Here is a 21,380-nt window from a genome sequence, read left to right as displayed (position 1 = left end):
CACGCCACTGGGGGGGGGGGTGCCGCGCGCCTGTCTGCTCCGCTCGTTCCGTGCTCCCTCTGCCTCGGAACAGGTTACTTCCTGTTCTGGGGTAGAGGGAGCATGGAACGAGCGAAGCAGACAGGCAGGTGGCACCCCCCCAGCAGGTAAAAATGCACCCGGGGGGGTGTCCTTTCGCCGGGGAGGGGAGGTGTGTCCTTTCACAGGGGGGGGGAGGTGGCCTTTCACCTGGGGGTGGGGGGTCATGCTGCACCGGGGGGGGGGGGTGGCCTTTCACTGGGGGTGGGCGCTGCACCCGGGGGGGGGGGGCGCATCGGCGATCCACCCCGGGTGTCAGCCACCCCAGGAACACCACTGAGGGTGACGAAAACAATAAAGGGAATGAGACAGCTTCCTTATGAGGAAAGGCTAAAGCGGCTAGGGTTCTTCAGCTTGGAGAAAAGATGGCTGAGGGGAGATATGATTGAGGTCTATAAAATAATGAGTGGAGTGGAACAAACGCTTGTTTGGTCTTTCCAAAAATACTAGGATAGGGTGCACACAATGAAGCTACAAAATAGTAAATTTAAAACAAATCAGAGAAAATATTTCTTCACTCGACATGTAATTAAACTCTGGAATTTGATGCCAGAGAATGTAGTAAAAGCAGTTAGTTTAGTGGGATTTAAAAAAGGTTTAGATAGCTTCCTAAAAGAAAAGTTCATAAACCATTATTAAAATGGACCTGGGAAAAATCCACTGCTTATTTCTAGAATAAGCAGCATATAATGTACTGTTTTGGGATCTTGCCAGTTACTTGTAACCTGGATTGGCCACTGTTGGAAATAGGATGTTGGGCTTGATGGACCTTTGGTTTGTCACGTCTGTGGTCGTAACCACCCTCAGACTTACCTTATTTCTGGGGGTCAGCATCTATGCTGGCTTCTGTCTGTTTCTGTGTTAGTCTTGTCTCTGTCTCTGTGTGCTGATTGCTTCACTAGACCTCACCTGTGTGGGCTATGCCTCTCTGAGGAGCCAGTATCTAAGATGCCTCCAGCTTGTTTTGTGCCAGCTTCCAAGATGGCTCCTGCCTGTTCTTCCTATGTGTTCCAAGCCTCTCCTTGGTGTGAGTGTGTTTCCTGCTTCTGTCCTGCAATAGGTGACATCATCAGTGAGAGCCTTCATAAGGAAGTGCTGTGCTTGCATTCAGGGCCTTTGCATGGTGTGTGTGTTATGTCTAAAGGTCGTCAGGTTAGTGAGTGCACTGCTGCACTGCTACTTAGCCTTTCTCTGGGGCTCTTGCCCATCTGCTATTTGTATCTGTGGACTGCTAGTCCCTCTGTGTGGGCTCTGCCCTTCTGCTTTGTGTCTGTGGACTGTTAGTCCTTCTATTGCCTTGCTCTGTGTTTGGAGTCTGAAGCTTCAGCCCTAAGTCTCTGTTAGCACATGGTTTATTTCTCTGTCTGCTGCCTGTCCCAAGACTCTGTTAGCTCCTGGTTTATTCTATTGTCTGCTGTCAGCCCCAAGACCCTGCTATCCCTGGTTATTCTATTACCTGGTCCTGCCCAGCTTATGTGCATATCCTGTACCCTGTGTCTGCCCAGCATGTGTGCTTATCCTGAACCCTGTTTCTGCCAAGCTTGCTTGTATATCCCGAGTCCTATTTCTGCCAAGCTTACTTGTATACCCTGAGTCCTGTTTCTGCCAAGCTTGCTTGTATTTCCTGAGTCCTGCTTCTGCCTAGCTAGTGTGTATATCCTGAGTGTATATCCTGAATCCTGTCTCTGCCTAGCCTTTGTGTACGTCTTGTCCCCTTGGTCTGTCTTGTGTTTCTGGCTTAGTGGCTGCATGCAGCTTTCAGTCCGAATCTAGTATTTAGCCTAGTCTCCCTTGTGTACCCCAGAACCAGGGTGGGTCCTCTGGATCTTCAGTGCCTGCCTTATCCTGCAAGTCCTGCTGGTCACCCGCACTCCGGAGCTCAACTCCGGAGGAAAGGTGGTCAAGCACAGATGAAGTTGTTCCTGTTCTGCCTATTCTAGTTGCCTGCCTCAGTACCACTCCAGTCCAGAGTTCCAGTCCTGCTCTTCTGTTTATCCAGTTCCAGAGTGATCTTGCCTGCCGCTCCTCGGCAGTGGCCCAAGGGCTCACGAATTCCGGTTCTGCTTCGAGAACCAGACACGGTCTGTCCCAATATGGCAATACGTATGTACTAAATGCAATAGAAGATGAGCAATACACTCTATTCATTTCTATTATCGCCAAACCCCTCCAGAACAGGTCACCTGCCCCCCTCCCATCCATGAAGTTCCCAGGGTCAAGTCTTTAAACTTTTACCAAATTGCACAGTAGTGTTTAGCTCTCTCCCTAAGTCACATATGTTCCCAGGTGTACATCAGTGATATGAGTGATCTCCCATGCTGAAGGGATGTGGGATGTTCTCCCACTCAGTGTTGCCTTCTTACCTGTTCCACGCGCAGGGCCCAAGCGTCAGGCAGAGATCCGGAGTTTCAACGCGTGGATGATACAATGGTGTAGGGAAGAGGGTTTTGGATTTGTCAGGAACTGGTCAGCATTCTGGGGAAGGGAGAGCCTATTTCGAGCTGATGGGCTTCACCTTAACCAGGGTGGGACCAGGCTGCTGGCGTCAACTTTAAAGGAACTAGAGCAGCTTTTAAACTAGAAACGGGGGGAAGGCTGACAGTCGCTCAAAAGTGCATGGTTCAGGATAAGGTATCTTTTGAGGATATCACCCAGACAGGGAAGAAAAGGTTACTTGTAAGTAAGGATGTCAAAGAAATTGTAGTAGATCAGATGGCCTTAAATAAAATTAATAATGACCAGACAGAAGATAACATATTAATAATGCCATGTATTAAATGTAACATAAAACGGAACAACAAGAATGCATTGAAATGTCTATATGCAAATACCAGGACCCTGAGACATAAGATGGGAGAGCTGGAGTACATTGCACACAATGAAAAATTGGATATTATTGGCATCTCTGAGACCTGGTGGAAGGAAGATAACCAATGGGACACAGTCATACTGAGCTACAAATTATATCGTAGCGATAGGGTGGATAGAATTGGAGGAGGGGTAACACTGTATGTAAATGAGAACCTTGACTCAGATAGGCTGCAAATATTGCAGGAGACAACCCCCCTATTGGAATCTTTGTGGATTGAAATTCCACGTGAAAAAGGAAAAAGGACGATGATAGGAGTGTACTACCTTCCGCCTGGCCAGGACGAGCAGACAGACACAGCAATATCAAAGGAAATTAGGGAAGCGAATAAATTGGGCAATGTAATATTAATGGGTGATTTCAATTATCCACATATAGACTGGGTTAACGTAACATCAGTACACGCTAGGTAGGTGAAATTTCTTGATGAAATCAAGGACAGCTTCATGGAACAGCTGGTTCAGGAGCCCACAAGAGAAGGAAAAATACTAGACTTAGTCATTACTGGAGCTCATGATCTGGTGCGGGGGGGGGGGGGTAACGGTGCGAGGGCCGCTTGATAACAGTGATCATAATATGATCAGTTTTGATATTGACATTGAAGTAAGTGAACTTAGGAAATCAAATACACTAGCGTTTAACTTTAGAAAAGGTGATTACGACAAAACGGTGAAAAAAAGACTGAAAGGAGCAGCTCGCAGGGTAAAAAACTTGCATCAGGCGTGGATGCTGTTTAAAAACACCATCCTGGAGGTACAGGACAAATTCCGCGCATTAGAAAAAGGGGAAAAAAAGACCAAATGTCAGCCAGCGTGGCTAAACAGTAAGGTAAAGGAAGTCATTAGAACCAAAAAACAATCCTTCAGAAAGTGGAGAAGAGAACCGACTGAAAGTAACAAGATGAAACATAAGGAATGCCAAGCCAAATGCAAAGCAGAGATAAGGAGGGCAAAAAAGGACTTTGAAAAAAAGTTAGCGTTAGAAGCAAGAATACATAGTAAAAAATCTTTTTAGATATATTAAAAGCAGGAAGCTGGCTAAAGAATCGGTTGGGCTGCTGGACGAAAATGGTGTCAAAGGGGCAATCAGAGAAGACCAAGCCGTAGCGGAGAAATTAAATGAATTCTTTGCTTCGGTCTTCACCGAGGAGGATTTGGGAGGGACACCGATGCCGGAAAACGTATTTGAAGCAGGCGAGTCGGAGAAACTAAACGAATTCTCTGTAAACTTGGAGGATGTAATGGGTCAGTTCTGCAAACTAAAGAGCAGTAAATCATCAGGACCTGATGGTATTCATCCCAGAGTAATAATAGAACTGAAAAATGAACTTGGAGAGCTAGTGTTAGTAATATGCAATCTATCCCTAAAATCGAGTGTGGTACCGGAAGACTGGAGGATAGCCAATGTTACGCCGATTTTTTAAAAAAGGTTCCAGAGGAGATCCGGGAAATTACAGACCGGTGAGTCTGACGTCGGTACCGGGCAAAATGGTAAAGGCTATTATTAAGAATAAAATTACAGAACACAAACAAAAACATGGGCTGATGAGACAAAGTCAGCACAGATTTAGTGAAGGGAAGTCTTGCCTCACCAATCTACTGCATTTTTTTGAGGGGGTGAACAAACATGTGGACAATGGGGAGCCGGTGGATATTGTGTATCTGGATTTTCAAAAGGCGTTTGACAAAGTGGCTCATGAAAGACTCCTGAGGAAACTGGAGAGTCATGGGATCGGAGGTAGGGTATTACTATGGATTAAGAACTGGGTGAAAGATAGGAAGCAAAGAGTAGGGTTGAATGGTCAGTATTCTCAGTGGAGAAGGGTAGTTAGTGGGGTCCTGCAGGGGTCTGTGCTGGGACCGCTGCTTTTTAACATATTTATAAATGACCTAGAGAGAGGAGTAACTAGTGAGGTAATTAAATTTGCAGGTGACACAAAGTTATTCAGGGTCGTCAAGTCGCAGGAGAAGTGTGAAAGATTACAGGAGGACCTCGCAAGACTGGGAGATTGGGCGTCTAAGTGGTAGATGAAGTTCAATGTTGACAAGTGCAAAGTGATGCATGTGGGTAAGAGGAACCTGAATTACAACTATGTCATGCAAGGTTCTGCGTTAGGAGTCAAGGACCTAGAAAGGGATCTGGGAGTCATCGTTGATAAGACCTTAAAACTTCTGCTCAGTGTACTGCGGCAGCTAAGAAAGCACACAGAATGTTGAGTATTATTAGGAAAGGGATGGAAAACAAACAAGAAGATGTTATAATGCCGTTGTATCATTCCATGGTGCGACCGCACCTCGAGTATTGTGTCCAATTCTGGTCGCCGTATCTCAAAAAAGATATAAAGGAATTAGAGAAGGTGCAGAGAAGGGCGATGAAAATGATAAATGGAATGGAACGACTTCCCTATGATGAAAGGCTGAGAAGGTTAGGACTCTTCAGCTTGGAGAAAAGGCGGCTGAGGGGTGATATGATAGAAGTCTACAAGATAATGAGCGAATTAGAGCGGACAGATGTGAAGTGTTTGTTTACACTTTCAAACAACAATAAAACCAGAGGACACAAGATGAAGCTAGAATATGGTAGATTTAAAATAAATAGGAAAAAGTTTTTCTTTACTCAGAATGTAGTTAGACTCTGGAACTCGTTGCTGGAGAATATAGTGACAGCAGCTGGCCTTATGGAATTTAAAGGGGGTTTTGGACAGATTCCTGAGGGAAAAGTCCATTGAACATTATTAATTTATTTTTTTTTTTGGGGGGGGGGGGGGGGGGTTGCCGGGTTCTTGAAGCCTGGATTGGCCGCTGTCGGAGATGGGATGCTAGGCTTGATGGACCCTTGGTCTTTTCCCAGTATGGCAGTGCTTATGTACTTATGTACCCAGTATAAGGGCCAAAAGAGCAAAACACCACTGATCTGGGGTAACCCCTTGAGTGAGGGAATTAAGCCCCAGCAGTGTAGCTCATTTGAAAAATGATCCCACAAAAGATATCTGCAGAACTGCCATCTGGTTCTCATTACATACTTTCAGATGTATTGTCTACATCATTAATCTAGGAAGGACAGTGTAGTAGGACAAGCATGGTTAACAATGCTGTTGCTTAGTATAATCAACTCTTCCATAATCAGCAAAATAATCCATATTGCTCAAACCTTCAAATAAATGATGCTGTTCAGCATGCAGTACCTAAAATATGAAAACTCCTCTTCAAGTATGGACAAGCACAAACACAACCCTCAGCTTTGGAAAACACACTTGTGTGACTGATTCATCCTACATGTTGTCAGGGAAAACATACTTGCTTACTGGTAATGGTTGTTCTTTATAGAAAGCAGGATTAAAGAGACAAACAATATATTATCCAAGGTATCTCCATAGAGACATTACATGTGGAAGGGAAGGCAAGATCAAAAGCTTTTCCAGTATTTTCTGTGCTCTAAGATAGTTATTCGATTCTGGCACCATCAGATGATGTCACATACTTGTGTGTTTGATTCATCCTACTGTCTATGGAGAACTCCTATTATAATTATAAAATATAATTATAAAGAAATGTATTGCCTTTAAGGTTTGTACTCTTGTCCACAGGATTATTTATGGTGATGTTCCTGGATACATGCTGGACCTTATAAAATTGCCACCCAGAAACAGTACCAACCTATCCCGTACTTATTTAAATCTGCATTATCCAGACTGTATTGGATTTAGATACAAATCTACTTATGCATCCAACTTTTCTTACCTAAGTACACAACTGTGGAACGCTTTGCCCAAAGCTGTAAGGTCTATCCACAACCACCTTAACTTCATGAAAATACTGAAAACCATCCTGTTTAAGAAGGCTTATCCCCCTGATCCAGATTAACTTTCTAAATCTGGATCGGGGGATAAGCCATATTTAGCTGGACACAGCTAAATATGGACAATATTAGACTTTTATTACCACCTCCTCTTCATTTCTTGTAGCTTATACTTATGTTTCTTATCATGCTTTCTACTTCATTATGTACCTGTATTATTGAACCGAAGTTTACGGTATCGTGTAAGCCACATTGAGCCTGCAACTAGGTGGGAAAATGTGGGATATAAATGTGTTAAATAAATAAATAAATAAATAAAATAAATAAATAATTAAGATCTGTGCTGTATGCGCATACTATAGAATCAGAACAAATTTAAAATAAGCCATTTCTCTGCATTAACTTCTGTTTTATGCATGAAAGTGGTTTTTAAAATTGACCTCATAACATTATAAATAGAAATTACATGTGGAACCCCATTTTAGTTAAGATCACAGAAATCAGAATTGAGATGTCCAGGTTGAGATGTGGGCATTTCCAGTAGTATTTTAGAAAATGATTTGCAAACAGAGCATTTTCTAAAACATGCAGGAATGCACATTATGTACTGGCTACCTTGGGCAGGTGCAACTATTTTACATATATCAATGCCTAAAACATCAATGGAGGCAACCTGGCAAAGTGTCAGTACCTGCATGTGTAAGATGGTATTTCAGAACTTAGATGTCTAAGTGATGACACTTATATGTGTAAGTTGGTATTTCAGAACTTAGATGTTTAAGTGACGACATTTACATGTACAGGTCTGCTATTTTGAAAACCCTATATGTTTAAATGCTCTCGATTACTATAAGCACAGTAGCTGCAGTTATTTGGCACTATTAATTTTAGTGAGGAAAAACACTGGGGGATTAAAAGGTGACGATCCCTAATCACTCCTAGAGAGCACTGCCCAAAATGGGCATTTTTACAAACCTATATGCACTCAGAATTGTCTGTAAATCCCAACGCTAATTGCTGTGATCGCAGGTGTACATTCCGCTTCTGAAATGGAGAATACAATTTATTTTTTAGTCCCACCCAAACCATGCCCCTTTTCCTTATGCATGTATTTCAGATTTACACCTAGAAATCCTGGCTTTCCATGTTTATTCAGGGTGTATCTTTAAATGCTGATATTTACATGTGTAAATCACATACAGGGCTCCTAAAATAAAGGCCTTGCTGTAGGATGTTGAGAAGATATTTTTCCAAATGACTTTTATTCTCTACATTTTTGAAATATCAATCTTCTTATGTTATAATTTTAACTTATGATTTATACATTTGTTTACTTACCACCAACCAGCATTATGCAAATAGAGAAGATCTTTTCAATATCAGTGTTGGCAGAAACATTTCCAAAACCAACACTGGTGAGGCTACTAAGTGTGAAATAAAGGGAAGCAATGTAGGCACTTCTGATTGTGGGGCCTCCCAATGTATTATTGCCATGGAAGGGAGACTCCAAACGCTTTCCCAACTCATGAAGCCATCCTTAAAGAAAGAGAAAGAAAAACTTAACATACTTCTAAGTCAGTATAGATTTAAAGATGTTCAGAACAAATGTATGTCATCAACAAGGGATGAAGCAATAATGTGAGTCATATATGGGCTCATTTTCGAAAGAGAAGGGTGCCCATCTTTCGACACAAATCAGAAGATGGGCATCCAAATCGGTATAATAGAAAGCTGATTTTGGACGTCCCCAACTGCTTTCTGTTGCAGGGATGGCCAACGTTCAAGGGGGCATATCAAAGGCATAGCGAAGGCGGTACTTGGGCATGCCTAACACATGGATGTCCTCGACCCATAATGGAAGTCAGGGAATCCCTGACGAGCACTTGGACAACTTTACCTGGTCGTGTTCTTCTTATGACCAAGGCACAAAAAAGTGGCTGAAATGACCAGATGACCACTGGAGAGAATCGAGGAATTCCTCCCCTTACTCTCCCAGTGGTCACTAACCCCCTCCTACCCTCAAAAAACATCTTTTAAAATAATTTTTGCCAGCCTCTATGCCAGTCTCAGCTCCATCACTGCAGTATGCAGGTACCTGGAGCAGTTTTAGTGGGTGCAGTGCACTTCAGGCAAGTGGACCCAGGCCCATCCCCCTCCCTACCTGTTACGTTTGTGGAAGAAACAGCGAGCCCTCCAAAACCCACCACAAACCCACTGTACCCACATCTAGGTGTCCCCCTTCACCCATAAGGGCTATGGTAGTGATGTACAGTTGTGGGTAGTGGGTTTTAGGGGGGGTTGGGGGGCTCAGCAGACAAGGTAAGGGAGCTATGTTCCTGGGAGCATTTTATGAAGTCCACTGCAGTGCCCCCTAGGGTGCCCGGTTGGTGTCCTGGCATGTCAGGGGGACCAGTGCACTACAAATGCTGGCTCCTCCCATGACCAAAGGGCTTGCATTTGGTTGTTTCTGAGATGGGTGTCCTTGGTTTCCATTATCGCCGAAAATCAAAAATGATCAAGTCTAGGGACAACCATCTCTAAGGATGACCTATTATCGAAATGAAAGATGGATGTCCATCTTGTTTCGATAATACGGGTTTCCCCACCCCTCCAATCGGGACATTTTGCGAGGACGTCCTCAACAAAACCTGGGCGTCCCTTTCGATTATGCCCCTCATAGTAACTCAATTTACTCAAACAACTGAGATCTCCTTTGTCCTTTGACAGAAATGAGAGCCCATTGGAGTGCTGCAGATGCCTGTATTTCCTTTTTTAAGGGGAGAGTGTGATGGACAACAAAGTATATAACCTAATAGTCAGTTCTATATTCAAAAGGACTTATGTGGATAGCAGAGGGTACCAACTCCATAAGTACTTTTTTTCTAAATATTACTGGCATTTACAGTATAATCAATAAATTGTATCCATGCAAGTTATCAAGCAAATAAAGCAGGTAATTTGAAAATGGTTATATAGTATATACACATGTAAATGGTATATATGCTAATTTTACAGTTTACTTGTGTAGATGATGTGGGATGCAGAAATTTAAAGAGAACATGTTTGGGACATGATTTGAGTGGTCTAAATATTATATGTGTATGGCGCATTTTATAATGGGACTATATATCTATAGATATATATCAATACCTATATATCTTTTTATTAAAAAAAATCCCTTATTGGTTTTTACACCTGTTCCGAGGCACATATAAGTGTCAGCTACTTGCTCATTTGGACCTGGGGTCTTCGGCAGTTAATGAGTTGGCAACTCAACTGGTCTAGCACCACATCAGAAAAGTACAAAACAAAGAGTTATTTCTCTTGGCACCAGATCTGCAGTGTACTTACTGGTGCATATACATGCAAAGCCCCTATGCCACCCTTTTTTTGAATGTGTCATTTAATGAAATTATTATTTATTCCACTTGTATCCCACATTTCCCCACCTATTTGCAGGCTCAATGTGGCTTACAGAGCACTGTCATGGCATAGCCATGTCAGGTTACATCATACAATTGGTGTTACAAGAAGTTAAAGAAGGCAAAAGGATTTGTTCAAGCATTAGTAGGAAAGTATATTCTGAGTAAAGTTGTAAAGGTGTTATATTATAGTTGGATAGGTGTTGTATTATAGCTAGTTAAGGGCTGTTGCTCCCGGATGTGCTGGTATGCACACATATATTTGCCAGTATTCTTATATCGATCAAACAAAAGACTCAACCCCCTAGTAATAGTAGTGGGAGACTACCACCAGGGGTCACAGCTGCCACTTTGAATCCTGTACCAGCAGGAGTTACTAAGACCATGGATTGGGAAGAAACATATAATACCTGCAACCTATGCAGGTATGTATAGGTGAGTTATAAGTTGTGCTGTACAGCTAACATGCATCAACTGAATCTTTATTTTTTTTTAAATTGGCACTGCTCCTAGTTCATGTGAATTAGAGATCTGTTCCTGCTCACCAACAGCTGACATACAGTCTGGAAACAGAGCTGAGTCGAGCAGAGTTAAAAACACAACTGAAATGATAAACACAAATACAATTGGCTTTCTCACTTAAATAACAGCTGATTGTTTCACTCCAAGTATAGCTGAATTGTACAGTTGTGAAAAGATCTTATTCCTTAAGCCTGGAAACATAGCTGTTGATTTTTTTTCAGCTGAAATATGAGTGAATTGACCAGCTGTGAAACATGACTGGCTTTTCCCAGCTAAGATAAACAAGATTCTGGAACTTTGAATTTAAAATGAGTTGCTTAGCATAGGCTTGCATTAAGTAGCTATGGAGCTCATTTTTAAAAGAGAAAAATGTTAGTGTCATAAAGAAGCATTTGGACAAAAAATGTTCTCAAAACATTCAAATCAATCTTTCACACTTTAGTTCAGTTGTTAGTCAACTAAATTTGACCAATGCAATTCAATTTATGCAGGTATTAAGCGGAGTCTCCTAAGAAAACTACAAACTGCACAAAACATGGCTGCCTGCCTTATATATAGATCACCACATTAAGTTAAAGCACCTCCTTTTCTTAAGGATCTGCATTGGTTACCTATCAGTGAAAGATTTTTTTTTTGTTACATTTATACCCTGTGCTTTCCCACTCATGCAGGCTCAATGTGGCTTATATGGGGCAATGGAGGGTTAGGTGACTTGCCCAGAGTCACAAGGAGCTGCTTGTGCCTGAAGTGGGAATTGAACTCAGTTCTTCAGGACCAAAGTCCACCACCCTAACCACTAGGACACTCCTCCACTCATTTAAGCTAGGTGTTCTTGTTCATCAGAAGCAGGGCAGGGATGAGATGCCGCCCCTATCTCCACCCGCGCCCAGTCTGGCATCTCCCCCCTTCCCTCCTCAATTCTCTTCCCCACGTTTACCTTAATTTTTTTCTTTTGCAAAATGCAGCGGCGGCAGCAGTGATTCCCATAGGCTACCCTACCCTGCCATGGTGTTCCTGGCACCGGCCTCTTCACTCTACTGCATCCCACCTCTGAGGCAACAGGAAGTAGAAGAGAAGCCTAGTGGTTAGTGAAGTGGACTTTGATCCTGGGGAACTGGGTTTGATTCCCACTACAACTTCTTGTGGCTCTGGGCAAGTCAATTAACCCTCCATTGCCCTAGGTACCTGTATATACTATGTAAATTGCTGTTTAATGTAGTTGCAAAAAACCACAGAAAGGCAGTATATCAAGTCCCTTTCCAGTATCTTACCATCTTAGATCTCATTAAGTTATCACCACAAAATACCACCTCATCATGTCATATTACATATCCCAAGTTGTAAAAACTAAACCTAATTTTTATCAAAGTAGCAAACTCTGGAACTCATGACCCAAGTATATCAGACACTCAGTCGATTATATGTAATGTAGAAGTTTATTTAAAGGCCAGTTCTTTAGGGAAAGGGAAATGGGATTTGATATACTGCCTTTCTGAGGTTTTTGCAACTACATTCAAAGTGGTTTACATATATTCAGGTACTTATTTTGTACCAGGAGCAATGGAGGGTTAAGTGATTTGCCCAGAGTCACAAGGAGCTGCAGTGGGAATTGAACTCATTTCCCCAGGATCAAAGTCCACTGCACTAACTGGCTACTCCTTCACTCCACTTTAGGTCTGTGTTCAGCTAATATGAAAATAAATTTTTAAATAGTTGTATTCTTGTATTAATATTGTCTTGTAATGCTTCTTCTTAATGTAAGCCACACTGAACCTGAGCATTCTTGGGAAAATGCAGGGTAGAAATGTCATAATAAATAAAATAAATAAATCAGTATTTTCTCTATCTATGCAATTCGACTACAGTGCATCCAAATCACAAGGGGGAGTGATGGGGGCATTTCAAAGGTGGGATTAGGGTGAGTTTACGGGATGCCTAACATTTGGAAAGCTTCATATCCACGGTGGACATCTAAACACTTTGTCTAGACCTGTTTTCAGAATGATAAGGCACAAAAAGGTGCCCTAAAAGATGAGATGACCACTGCAGGGAATCGAGGATGACCCCCCTCACTCCCCTAGTGGTCAGACCCACTCCCAAAAATGTGAGTAAAAATAGTACTCACCAGCCTCTGATGTTATTGCCAGGTTTATTACAGCAGCATGCAGGTCCCTGGAGTAGTCTAGTGCACTGCAGACAGAAGGACCCAGGTCCATACCTTCCCCTACCTGCTACACTTGTGGTGCAAACTGTAAACCCTCCAAAACTCACCAGAAATCCACTGGACCCAAATATAGGTGCCCTCTTCACCCATAAAGGCTATTATAATGGTATACAGTTTGGGGTAGTGGAGTTTAGGTGGGTTTTGTAGGGCTCAGCAGTGCCCTACAAAACCCTAATAAGGGAGCAGTGGTGAGATCTGTACCTGAAAGCATTTATATGAAGTCCACAGCAGTGCCCACTGCTCTCCTGGGATGTCTAGAGGACCAGTCTACTAAAAATACTGGCCCATCCTACATACCAATGGCTTGATTTTCTACATTTTTCACTTGTACTTTTTTTTTTCCAAAAATGGCCTGAAAAGATAAACTCACAGAGCACAAAAACTTGTTACAAATGATATTAAAAAAAAAGATGTTTTGTGGTTTTGAAAATGGTAATGTTTTCTATTCGGATTTGGGACGTTTAGCACAAAACATCTAGATATCATATTATAGAACAAGGGTCTACAAGCTAGAAATAGAATATGTGGACAAAAATTGAACTGGAAAGCTCAAAAAGTATTTCAACAAAGCTAAAAGACATCAGGGATCCAGGTTGCACAAAGTTGATATAGCCCAATTATTTTTTTAAATAATTATTGTACATGGGTTGTCATCCTGCGCCACCTACTTGAAAACATAGGCTGAGGACTACCGCATCCAGAATTCAGTCTGCTGAAGTGCAAGCCTATTCAATCTAAGCACTGCTTACCGAGAGTGCAAGCTGACTTCAGTCCAAGCACCACTTGCTAAAAATGCAAGCCACATCCAATTCACAGTTCCGCTTGCCAAAGTATAGGCCAAGTTCAATCCAAGCATCACTTGCCAAAAATGCAAGTTGAATCCAATCCACAGTTCTGCTTGCCAAAGTGCAAGCCAATTTCAAGCCAAAGCCAACCCCAGAAGAAGCTAGTTTCCTTCTCTTGGATCCCCTCTGCTAGATAGTCCTGTCTCACCATCTTCTTTCCTCTCAGGGTGACGGAGATACAATCCAAAAGTTCCTCAGGTACTCATTGAGGAGAAACCCCCAAGGTCCCAACAGTTTCTATGGCTCCCAGCCTCATTCTCTGAAGTTCCCAGAGTCTTTTGTCAGTCTTCAAAGTTCCTCATATCATTCATGCATGCAAATCTCATGCAAATGAGTCCAGTCTCTTCCAAATCTCAGTTGTTCAGCTTTAAATCTCTTCCCTCTTCTTCTCTGTTGGGCATGTCCTCCAGTCACTTTATTCTGTCTTTTATCCCCACCCAGTCTCTGGTTACCAATTTTCACCACCTCCCCAGCTCTATTTCCATCATCTTTTTACTTATCTTCTTGCCCCAACTGCGCCCCTATAGCCTTTCTCACATGTTCTATTTTCCCATCCATCAATGTATCTCTCTCTCTCTCTTTGCATTCAGAATCACTCCTTTTTTTTTTCTTTCCCCCACTAGTCTAGCATCTTGGCTTTCTCTTCTTCCTTCTGCTACTGGTACAAATCTGATCCCTGGCCTGTAACACCAGCGCTGAAAGCAAAAATAAGCATATGACCTTTGACAACATGCATGTTCTCAAGGCCCTGATATAGCTGCAACCTCTCTGAGACAAGATTCCTGTTTCTGAGGGATGGAACACAGCAGGACCTTATTTTTACTCATGCACTCAAAGTCTCTTAGCTTACTATTGTTGCCTTGGCTCCTCCTCTACCATAACAGTACCTCCCTTCAGGCCAGTGCCTATGGGTCATAGCCATATCTGCTCCTCCTGCCTAGGTAAAGGAGGAGGCTTGGGGTAAGTGATAGAACAAAAATGAGAAGTCGGGTTCCATAGGCCAGCCTACTGTTCATTGTTGCCCCTCTAGAGCTGCCATCCTGTGTAAGTGCATGGTTTGAACAGTGAGTTGTGCTGGTACTGCTTACTTACAGGAGGCAAAGCTGTCTTGTGAATACCTTAACAAAGTCAGAAGGAACAATAGGGGAATTTTAGAAAAGTTGTATATCCCTAGATTATGGGCCCTGGTACTTTTTCAAATTGTCAATTTTCTTAAGGACTAACATTTTATCTTGGATCTACCCTGTTTTGATGGTAGATAGCTGAGATGACTACTGTTCCAGGGCTACAAGCCCATTGTGTCCTGTCAACACATCACTCTGTGTATGAACCTTCAGTTTTATTTCATTGGTAACAGATTAGAAACTGACTATTCCAACAGACAACCAGCCTAAGGGGATTCCTTCAGTTAGAATATCAAGACAGATTCTAACTGCATCCAGACCACATTTTTCACTGACTTCACTATATACTGCAATAAACCCTGTAATCCATCTTCTTTCTCCCCTCCTCTGTTACAAGCTATGTGTGCTTTAGTTCACTGTCCCCAGAATAATAAAGTTATGTCACTCTAAAGTATCCAGTTCCAGCACCAAATCTATCACATCCACCTGAACAGCCCACAACAAAACCATGCTCTGAAACCAGAACCTGCCCCAAGACCACATGATTCATAACTCATGCCCACTCAGCCTGGCTTTCTACTTACACATCTCAGAGGAGTTCTGGCTCCTTCCTCAAAATAAAACCAGCAGTATAACCTGACATTTTTCAAGTGACATTTTGCATATCTGGAAACTGATCCTATTCCTTTAACATAACCACCTCTATCAGTCACATGTGATGACAGTTTCTCTGGCTCAAACTACAGGACTGCTCACCTCCTACCTTGAAAATAACTACCAAATGGCACATAATATATCAGAATGCGTTTGCTATTCCATGGAAAGTCACCAAAAATAACTCTCAAAATGCACACAGTGCACCTTAACAAATTGATAAAAAAAGGGAAGGATACTTCCAAAGCCACTGAGGGACCCAAGAACTGGCACGTCACTTGACATCAATTACAAGCCCATATTTCTAACCACTATGCCAGAAGTAGTTAAGCTCCAGGATAGCAAACTCCAGAAAATAGTCTTGAATTATATGAATTATTAATGTGTAATTTAAATTTTACCCTGAAATATATACAACAATAAGGATCTTTATTTTTGTGACTCAAGTTTAAGAGACAAATTTTGAAACAGGGCATTATGAACACATAGAAAAATAGAGCGAGAGTGCTTTTAGATTAAGATGGAAGGATTTAGAATTAGATTAGAGACATTTTAAATTTAAGATATTTATGAAACATACAAAATATATTAGTTTAAGCAAAGGAGAAACTCAACAAACTTGCTATCTGATCAAGCTTATCTCTGATATGTCCACATTTATCTAGTTTATAATACTATCAATATAAATAGCTTAACAGTACATTTTTCAGTGGAGAAGAGTCCTATCTTCTTTTCTATTGAAATATCATTTATTAATGATGATGTTTCTGGGGCAACTGAATTTTCACTAAACTTTTAATACATCAGTCAGGAAAAGACTGTAATATAAAACAGAACAGGGAGCAAGGGATTCGTTTTTACCAAACTAGTATGGCCATGGAGAAATAAAGGGTGATCTACCCAGTTATTAAAATCCAACCTAATAGAATTTATGGTTGATAGCAAAGTCTTTATAGCAATCCAGACTCCAATGTACAGTAATTAATCCCAAAAGGGAGCAATCGTAAAGTAGGTCATCAGCTAAAATGCTAGAAGCAGAGTATATTGTCATACAGGTAGTATTTCAGACATATACTTGGAATTTAGAAGTAAGAACGCAGCTTTTGATACTTTTTATTTTCAATACTGAGATATTGTTGTTTTAAACACAAAAGAAGGGGGTAATTTTATAGTTACTTCCTGCATAAATACGGTCACATAGAGGGGCATAATGGAACGGCACCGGCCAAATAGATGGCAGGCCATCTATTTGGCTGGCACCGCAAAGAGCAGTCTCGAACCGTATTATCGAAAAAAGATGGCTGGCCATCTTTCATTTCGATAATACAGTTGGGGCCGGCCAAATGTCAGACATGGTTGGGTTTGAGATGGCCAGCATCGGTTTTCGCCAGCGATCTCAAACCCGGCCAAATCCAAGACATTTGATCGTGGGAGGAGCCAGCATTTGTAGTGCACTGGTCCCCCTGACATGCCAGGACACCAACCGGGCACCCTAGGGGGCACTGCAGTGGACTTCAAAAATAGCTCCCAGGTGCATAGCTCCTTTACCTTGGGTGCTGAGCCCCCCAAATCCCCCCCAAAACTCACTCCCCACAACTGTACACTACTACCATAGTCCGTAGGGATGAAAGGAGGCACCTCCATGTGGGTACAGTGGGTTTTGGGGGGTTTTGGAGGGCTTAACATTTACCACCACAAGTGTAACAGGTAGGGGGGGATGGGCCTGGGTCCACCTGCCTGAAGTGCACTGCACCCACTAAATACTGCTCCAGGGACCTGCATACTGCTATGATGGAGCTGGGTATGACATTTGAGGCTGGCATAGAGGCTGGCAAAAAAAAATATATATTTTTTTTTAGGGTGGGAGGAGGTTTTGACCCCTGGAGGAGTAAGGGGAGGTCATCCCCGATTCCCTCCGGTGGTCATTTGGGGCACATTTTGAAGCTTGGTCCTGAAAAAAAAAGGGACCAAGTGAAGCCGGCGAAATGCTGGTCAGGGCCGGCTTTCTTTTCCATTATCGGGCGAAGCCAGCCATCTTGTGAGCACACCCCTGTCCCGCCTTTGCTGCCCTACCGACACACCCCCTTGAAGTTTGGCCGGCTCCATGACGGAAAGCAGTTGGCGCTGGCCAAAATCGGCTTTCGATTATACCGATTTGGCCGGGTTCAGGAGATCGCTGGCCATCTCCCGATTTGTGTCGGAAGATGGCCGGCGATCTCCTTCAAAAATAAGCTGGATAGGCACATAAAAATGTGGGGATTTTTTTGGTTTTGTTTTTTTAAAAAAATAAAATCCACTGCTTATTTCTAGGATAAGCAACATAAAACGTATTGTACTGTTTTGGGATTTTGCCAGGTACTTGTAACCTGGAATGGCCACTGTTGGAAATAGGATGCTCGGCTTGATGGACTTCAGTCTGTCCCAGTATGGCAACGCTTATGTTCTTATATTTATAATTAGTGCAAAACTGTCTATGTGCAGTTTATAAAATTGCCCTGATATAGGGCAAGGACGTTTGTGAAAGTCTACTTTTGTGGGTAAAGAACCATTTTCTCCAGGAAAATGGCTTTAGTGATTTCTCTTCCTATGCCTTGAGGACTAACAATCACTCTTTCTTTTCTGTTATAAGCAGTATGAACAGTCACAGCCCTCAGGGAATCTCACATAAGAGATAGGAGCCAAATTTTTACTTTTATCTTTTATTAACTCCTGTCTGCTGTCTATTCTTTCCACTGTCATGTATTATTTCAAGCAACCTCATTAATGCTTCTAAATTTCATTGACATAATTAGAATGCTGCAATACTGAGACCTGCAGCAGCAGAATACCATAATGACATTTATTTATGTGGAATCCTTAGATTGCCTGCAGTTGTCTTTGGATGGAATATCAGAGCAATGACAGTTCTGGCCATTACCATATACCAGCTACTTGAATATAGGTGACCGAAGCTGTCCAAGGAGAAAGGAAAGAAGAAAACAGTACACAGTCCAAGGTTAAAAGCAAAAGAAAGCATATTAAATTAACAAGAAAACAATAAAATTAAAAAAAAAATTGGATGGAATACCAGGAAGGAGGAGAGACGAAGCCTCCACTCCCCCACTGACTCCCAGGAGAAGGAACTATAAGAGATCGCTTTAGGAACCATTTTAGATCATTTAGGGCCTACAACACATGCAGTACAATATTTCTTCAAAATCTTGTTGCTAGATTGGAGTGGATAGGCTTGTTTTGGAATTTTATTCTTTATACAGTAAGCAGTATACAGCAATGTTTCAAAAATAGTTGCTATTGGGGCACTTTTGATTTGAAATATATTTTCTAGTTTAAATATGAAATTAATTTAGTGTTCAAGTGTGTGCTGGTGTCTCACCACATGTTCTCTTGCATCCTTCCCCCTCTTCTATTCCATATCTTTCCATATCTTCTGCAATATATAACAGCTCTACCTCCTCCATCAGTAACTCCAATACATGTTTTTAATGGAGCCCTTGAAATAGCATTTGAATTAAAGACTTTAATGTTAAGACTTAACATATGTTCCAAGGCGAATGTAAAATTTTAAGACTTACTAAGCATGTTAAATGAAGGTAAGCATGCCATCTTATTTCCTCTGCAGTAGACAAAGCCCAACTTGCTAACTTCCTAAGGGCTAAACAGGAATCATTTTGATATCTGCTATTCATGATGTGAATTCTATACAAACCAATCCCACAAAGACAGCTGATTTATTCTTAAATTTTTATTCTATTCTTCTCAGAAATCTCCAACATTGAAGGCTTTTTAAAACCACTTTGCAAATCTTTGTTTCCTAAAGTGATTGCATCTCTCAACTCTGCACTCATACCTAAGGAAATCCATTTGGCTATAAAATCTTTACAATGAAACAATGCCCCTGGAAATGATGGGCTTATTATTGACTTCTACAAGGTATTGAAATAGCGAATGCATCTGTCAAAATCATCGGCCTATGCAGATGATTTATTATTATATAGCTCATCTCCTGAATCCTCAGTTCCTAAACTATTCCAATTAAAAGAGGAATTAAGTACTTTATGAGGTTATACTATTATTTGGTCAAAAACTGAGGTACTACCATTAAAGCTGGGGTTTACTAAGCCTGCCTGCAAATCTCTCTCATGAATATTCATCGTGGATATCCTGAAAACCTGACTTGCTGGTTTGCCTCCAGGACCTGGTTTGGGAACCATTGGCTTAAACTCTTCTTAAAATGGTACTTCACATCTTAACGGTAGGTATAAAAAGATGGTAGCCATGATCAATGTATAAAAATATAAATATATAAAACAACAGTAACACAAAATCTTCAACACATTTACCGCTGGTGATCCTGGCAAAAAAGCTGCATAGGTGCCAAACAAATATTTGTGGAAATGCTGTGCACACATGCACTGCTCCTTTTAAAGAATGGAAGTCACATGGGGGGGGGGGGGTCTTTTACAAAGGTGCAATAGTGTTTTTAGTGTGTGCTAAACGCTAGAGACACCCATATATTCCTATGGGTGTCTCTAGTGTTTAGCGCATGCTTATTTTTTAGCACGCACTAAAAATGCTAGCAAGTCTTCGTAAAAAGACCCCAGATTATTTATTATGTATCAAAAAGAAACTAAGCCAAACTAAAAAAAACATTAAGATTGAAACATCATAAATAATGAAAAAGTGCTAAGAGGAGTAATAAAAAAAGGGGGGGGGGGAGCATTACGTACTGAGAATCTGGTCTACTGATCTATAGTCAGCATAGCGCAAGGATACACTATGCAACTTAAACCAACCATTGTAAATATGAAAGACACATCGATGAGAATATTAAAAAAAAATGTCATGATGGGAACAAAATGAATTTGTATATGTAATATCCTCAAGGTGAATACCATGATCATGAGAAGGAAAGAAAGTGCAATTAAAAATATATACATATATTTTATACTATATAAAGAGATAAACAAAGGATCAGTCCCCCAAGAAACAGGAAGAAGTGCAATAATCTGGCCATTCATCATAAATGATCCTAAATCCTATAATATATATATTATATATATAAAAACTCAATACAACCATGTCTGAAAGTAATAATGAATATATAATAATATAAAGGATTAGCATAAACACTCTTCTCTTAGACAAGCCTAGAAAAATGGAAAAAAGAAGGGAGGGGGAAGGGAAGAGAAAGGAGAAGAAAGGGAAGGAGGAAGGAGAAGGGAACGGAAGAAGGGAGGGGGAAAGAGGGAGGGAGGAAAAGATGAGAGGTTGAAGTGAAGGAAAGAAGGGGAAGGGGAAAGGAAAAGGAAAGAAGAAAAATGTAAATCAGAACGTAATCTTCAGTCTTAAAAATTGGCAATCAGGAAGATTACTCTTTAGGCTTCTGTTATGATAGCTGGTGAAATGAAGATTGGTATTCTTATCCATCGGCTTTTTATAAACAGTGGTGGTTAAGCCATAGCATGTCTTTTTAATAAGTATATTTAAGTAAGGGATCTCTAATGCATTGTAGGTTATCTTAAATTTCAGATTGGGATCTCTGGTATTTATTCAAGCTTGAAACTGTAAAAGTGTATCTCAATTGTCCATCCAATGTATAAAGATGTTGTCAGTGTAACATCTGTACAATCTAATCTCAGTAATGAATGGATAATCTTCAAGGAAAGTTTGCTCAAAGTTGGAATATCTGGTGTCAGTGGTACCCATTGTCATCCCCTTGATTTGTTGGAAAACCCTTTTCTAGACATAAAAATAATTCTATATTAATGAAATGGTGGCTATTGTCAAAATGAAATGATCAGAAATTCTAAGATGAGCACATTTTCTATTACCATCAGTGCTTCA

General features: G+C 41.2%; 1 protein-coding gene across 1 annotated transcript in view; it reads right to left on the bottom strand.

The window, feature by feature from the left end:
• Positions 1 to 21,380, bottom strand: part of KCNH8 (potassium voltage-gated channel subfamily H member 8) — a 588,306-nt gene that overhangs the window by 200,899 nt on the left and 366,027 nt on the right. Inside the window, exon 8 of the mRNA XM_030202709.1 lies at positions 8,084 to 8,281. Coding sequence (XP_030058569.1) covers positions 8,084 to 8,281 — 198 coding nt within the window. The remainder of the gene's footprint in view (positions 1 to 8,083; positions 8,282 to 21,380) is intronic.

The sequence above is a fragment of the Microcaecilia unicolor genome, chromosome 1 (genome assembly GCF_901765095.1).
Source record: "Microcaecilia unicolor chromosome 1, aMicUni1.1, whole genome shotgun sequence".
In the NCBI taxonomy this organism is placed as follows: Eukaryota; Metazoa; Chordata; class Amphibia; order Gymnophiona; family Siphonopidae; genus Microcaecilia; species Microcaecilia unicolor.
This window is presented reverse-complemented; position numbering and strand designations above follow the sequence as displayed.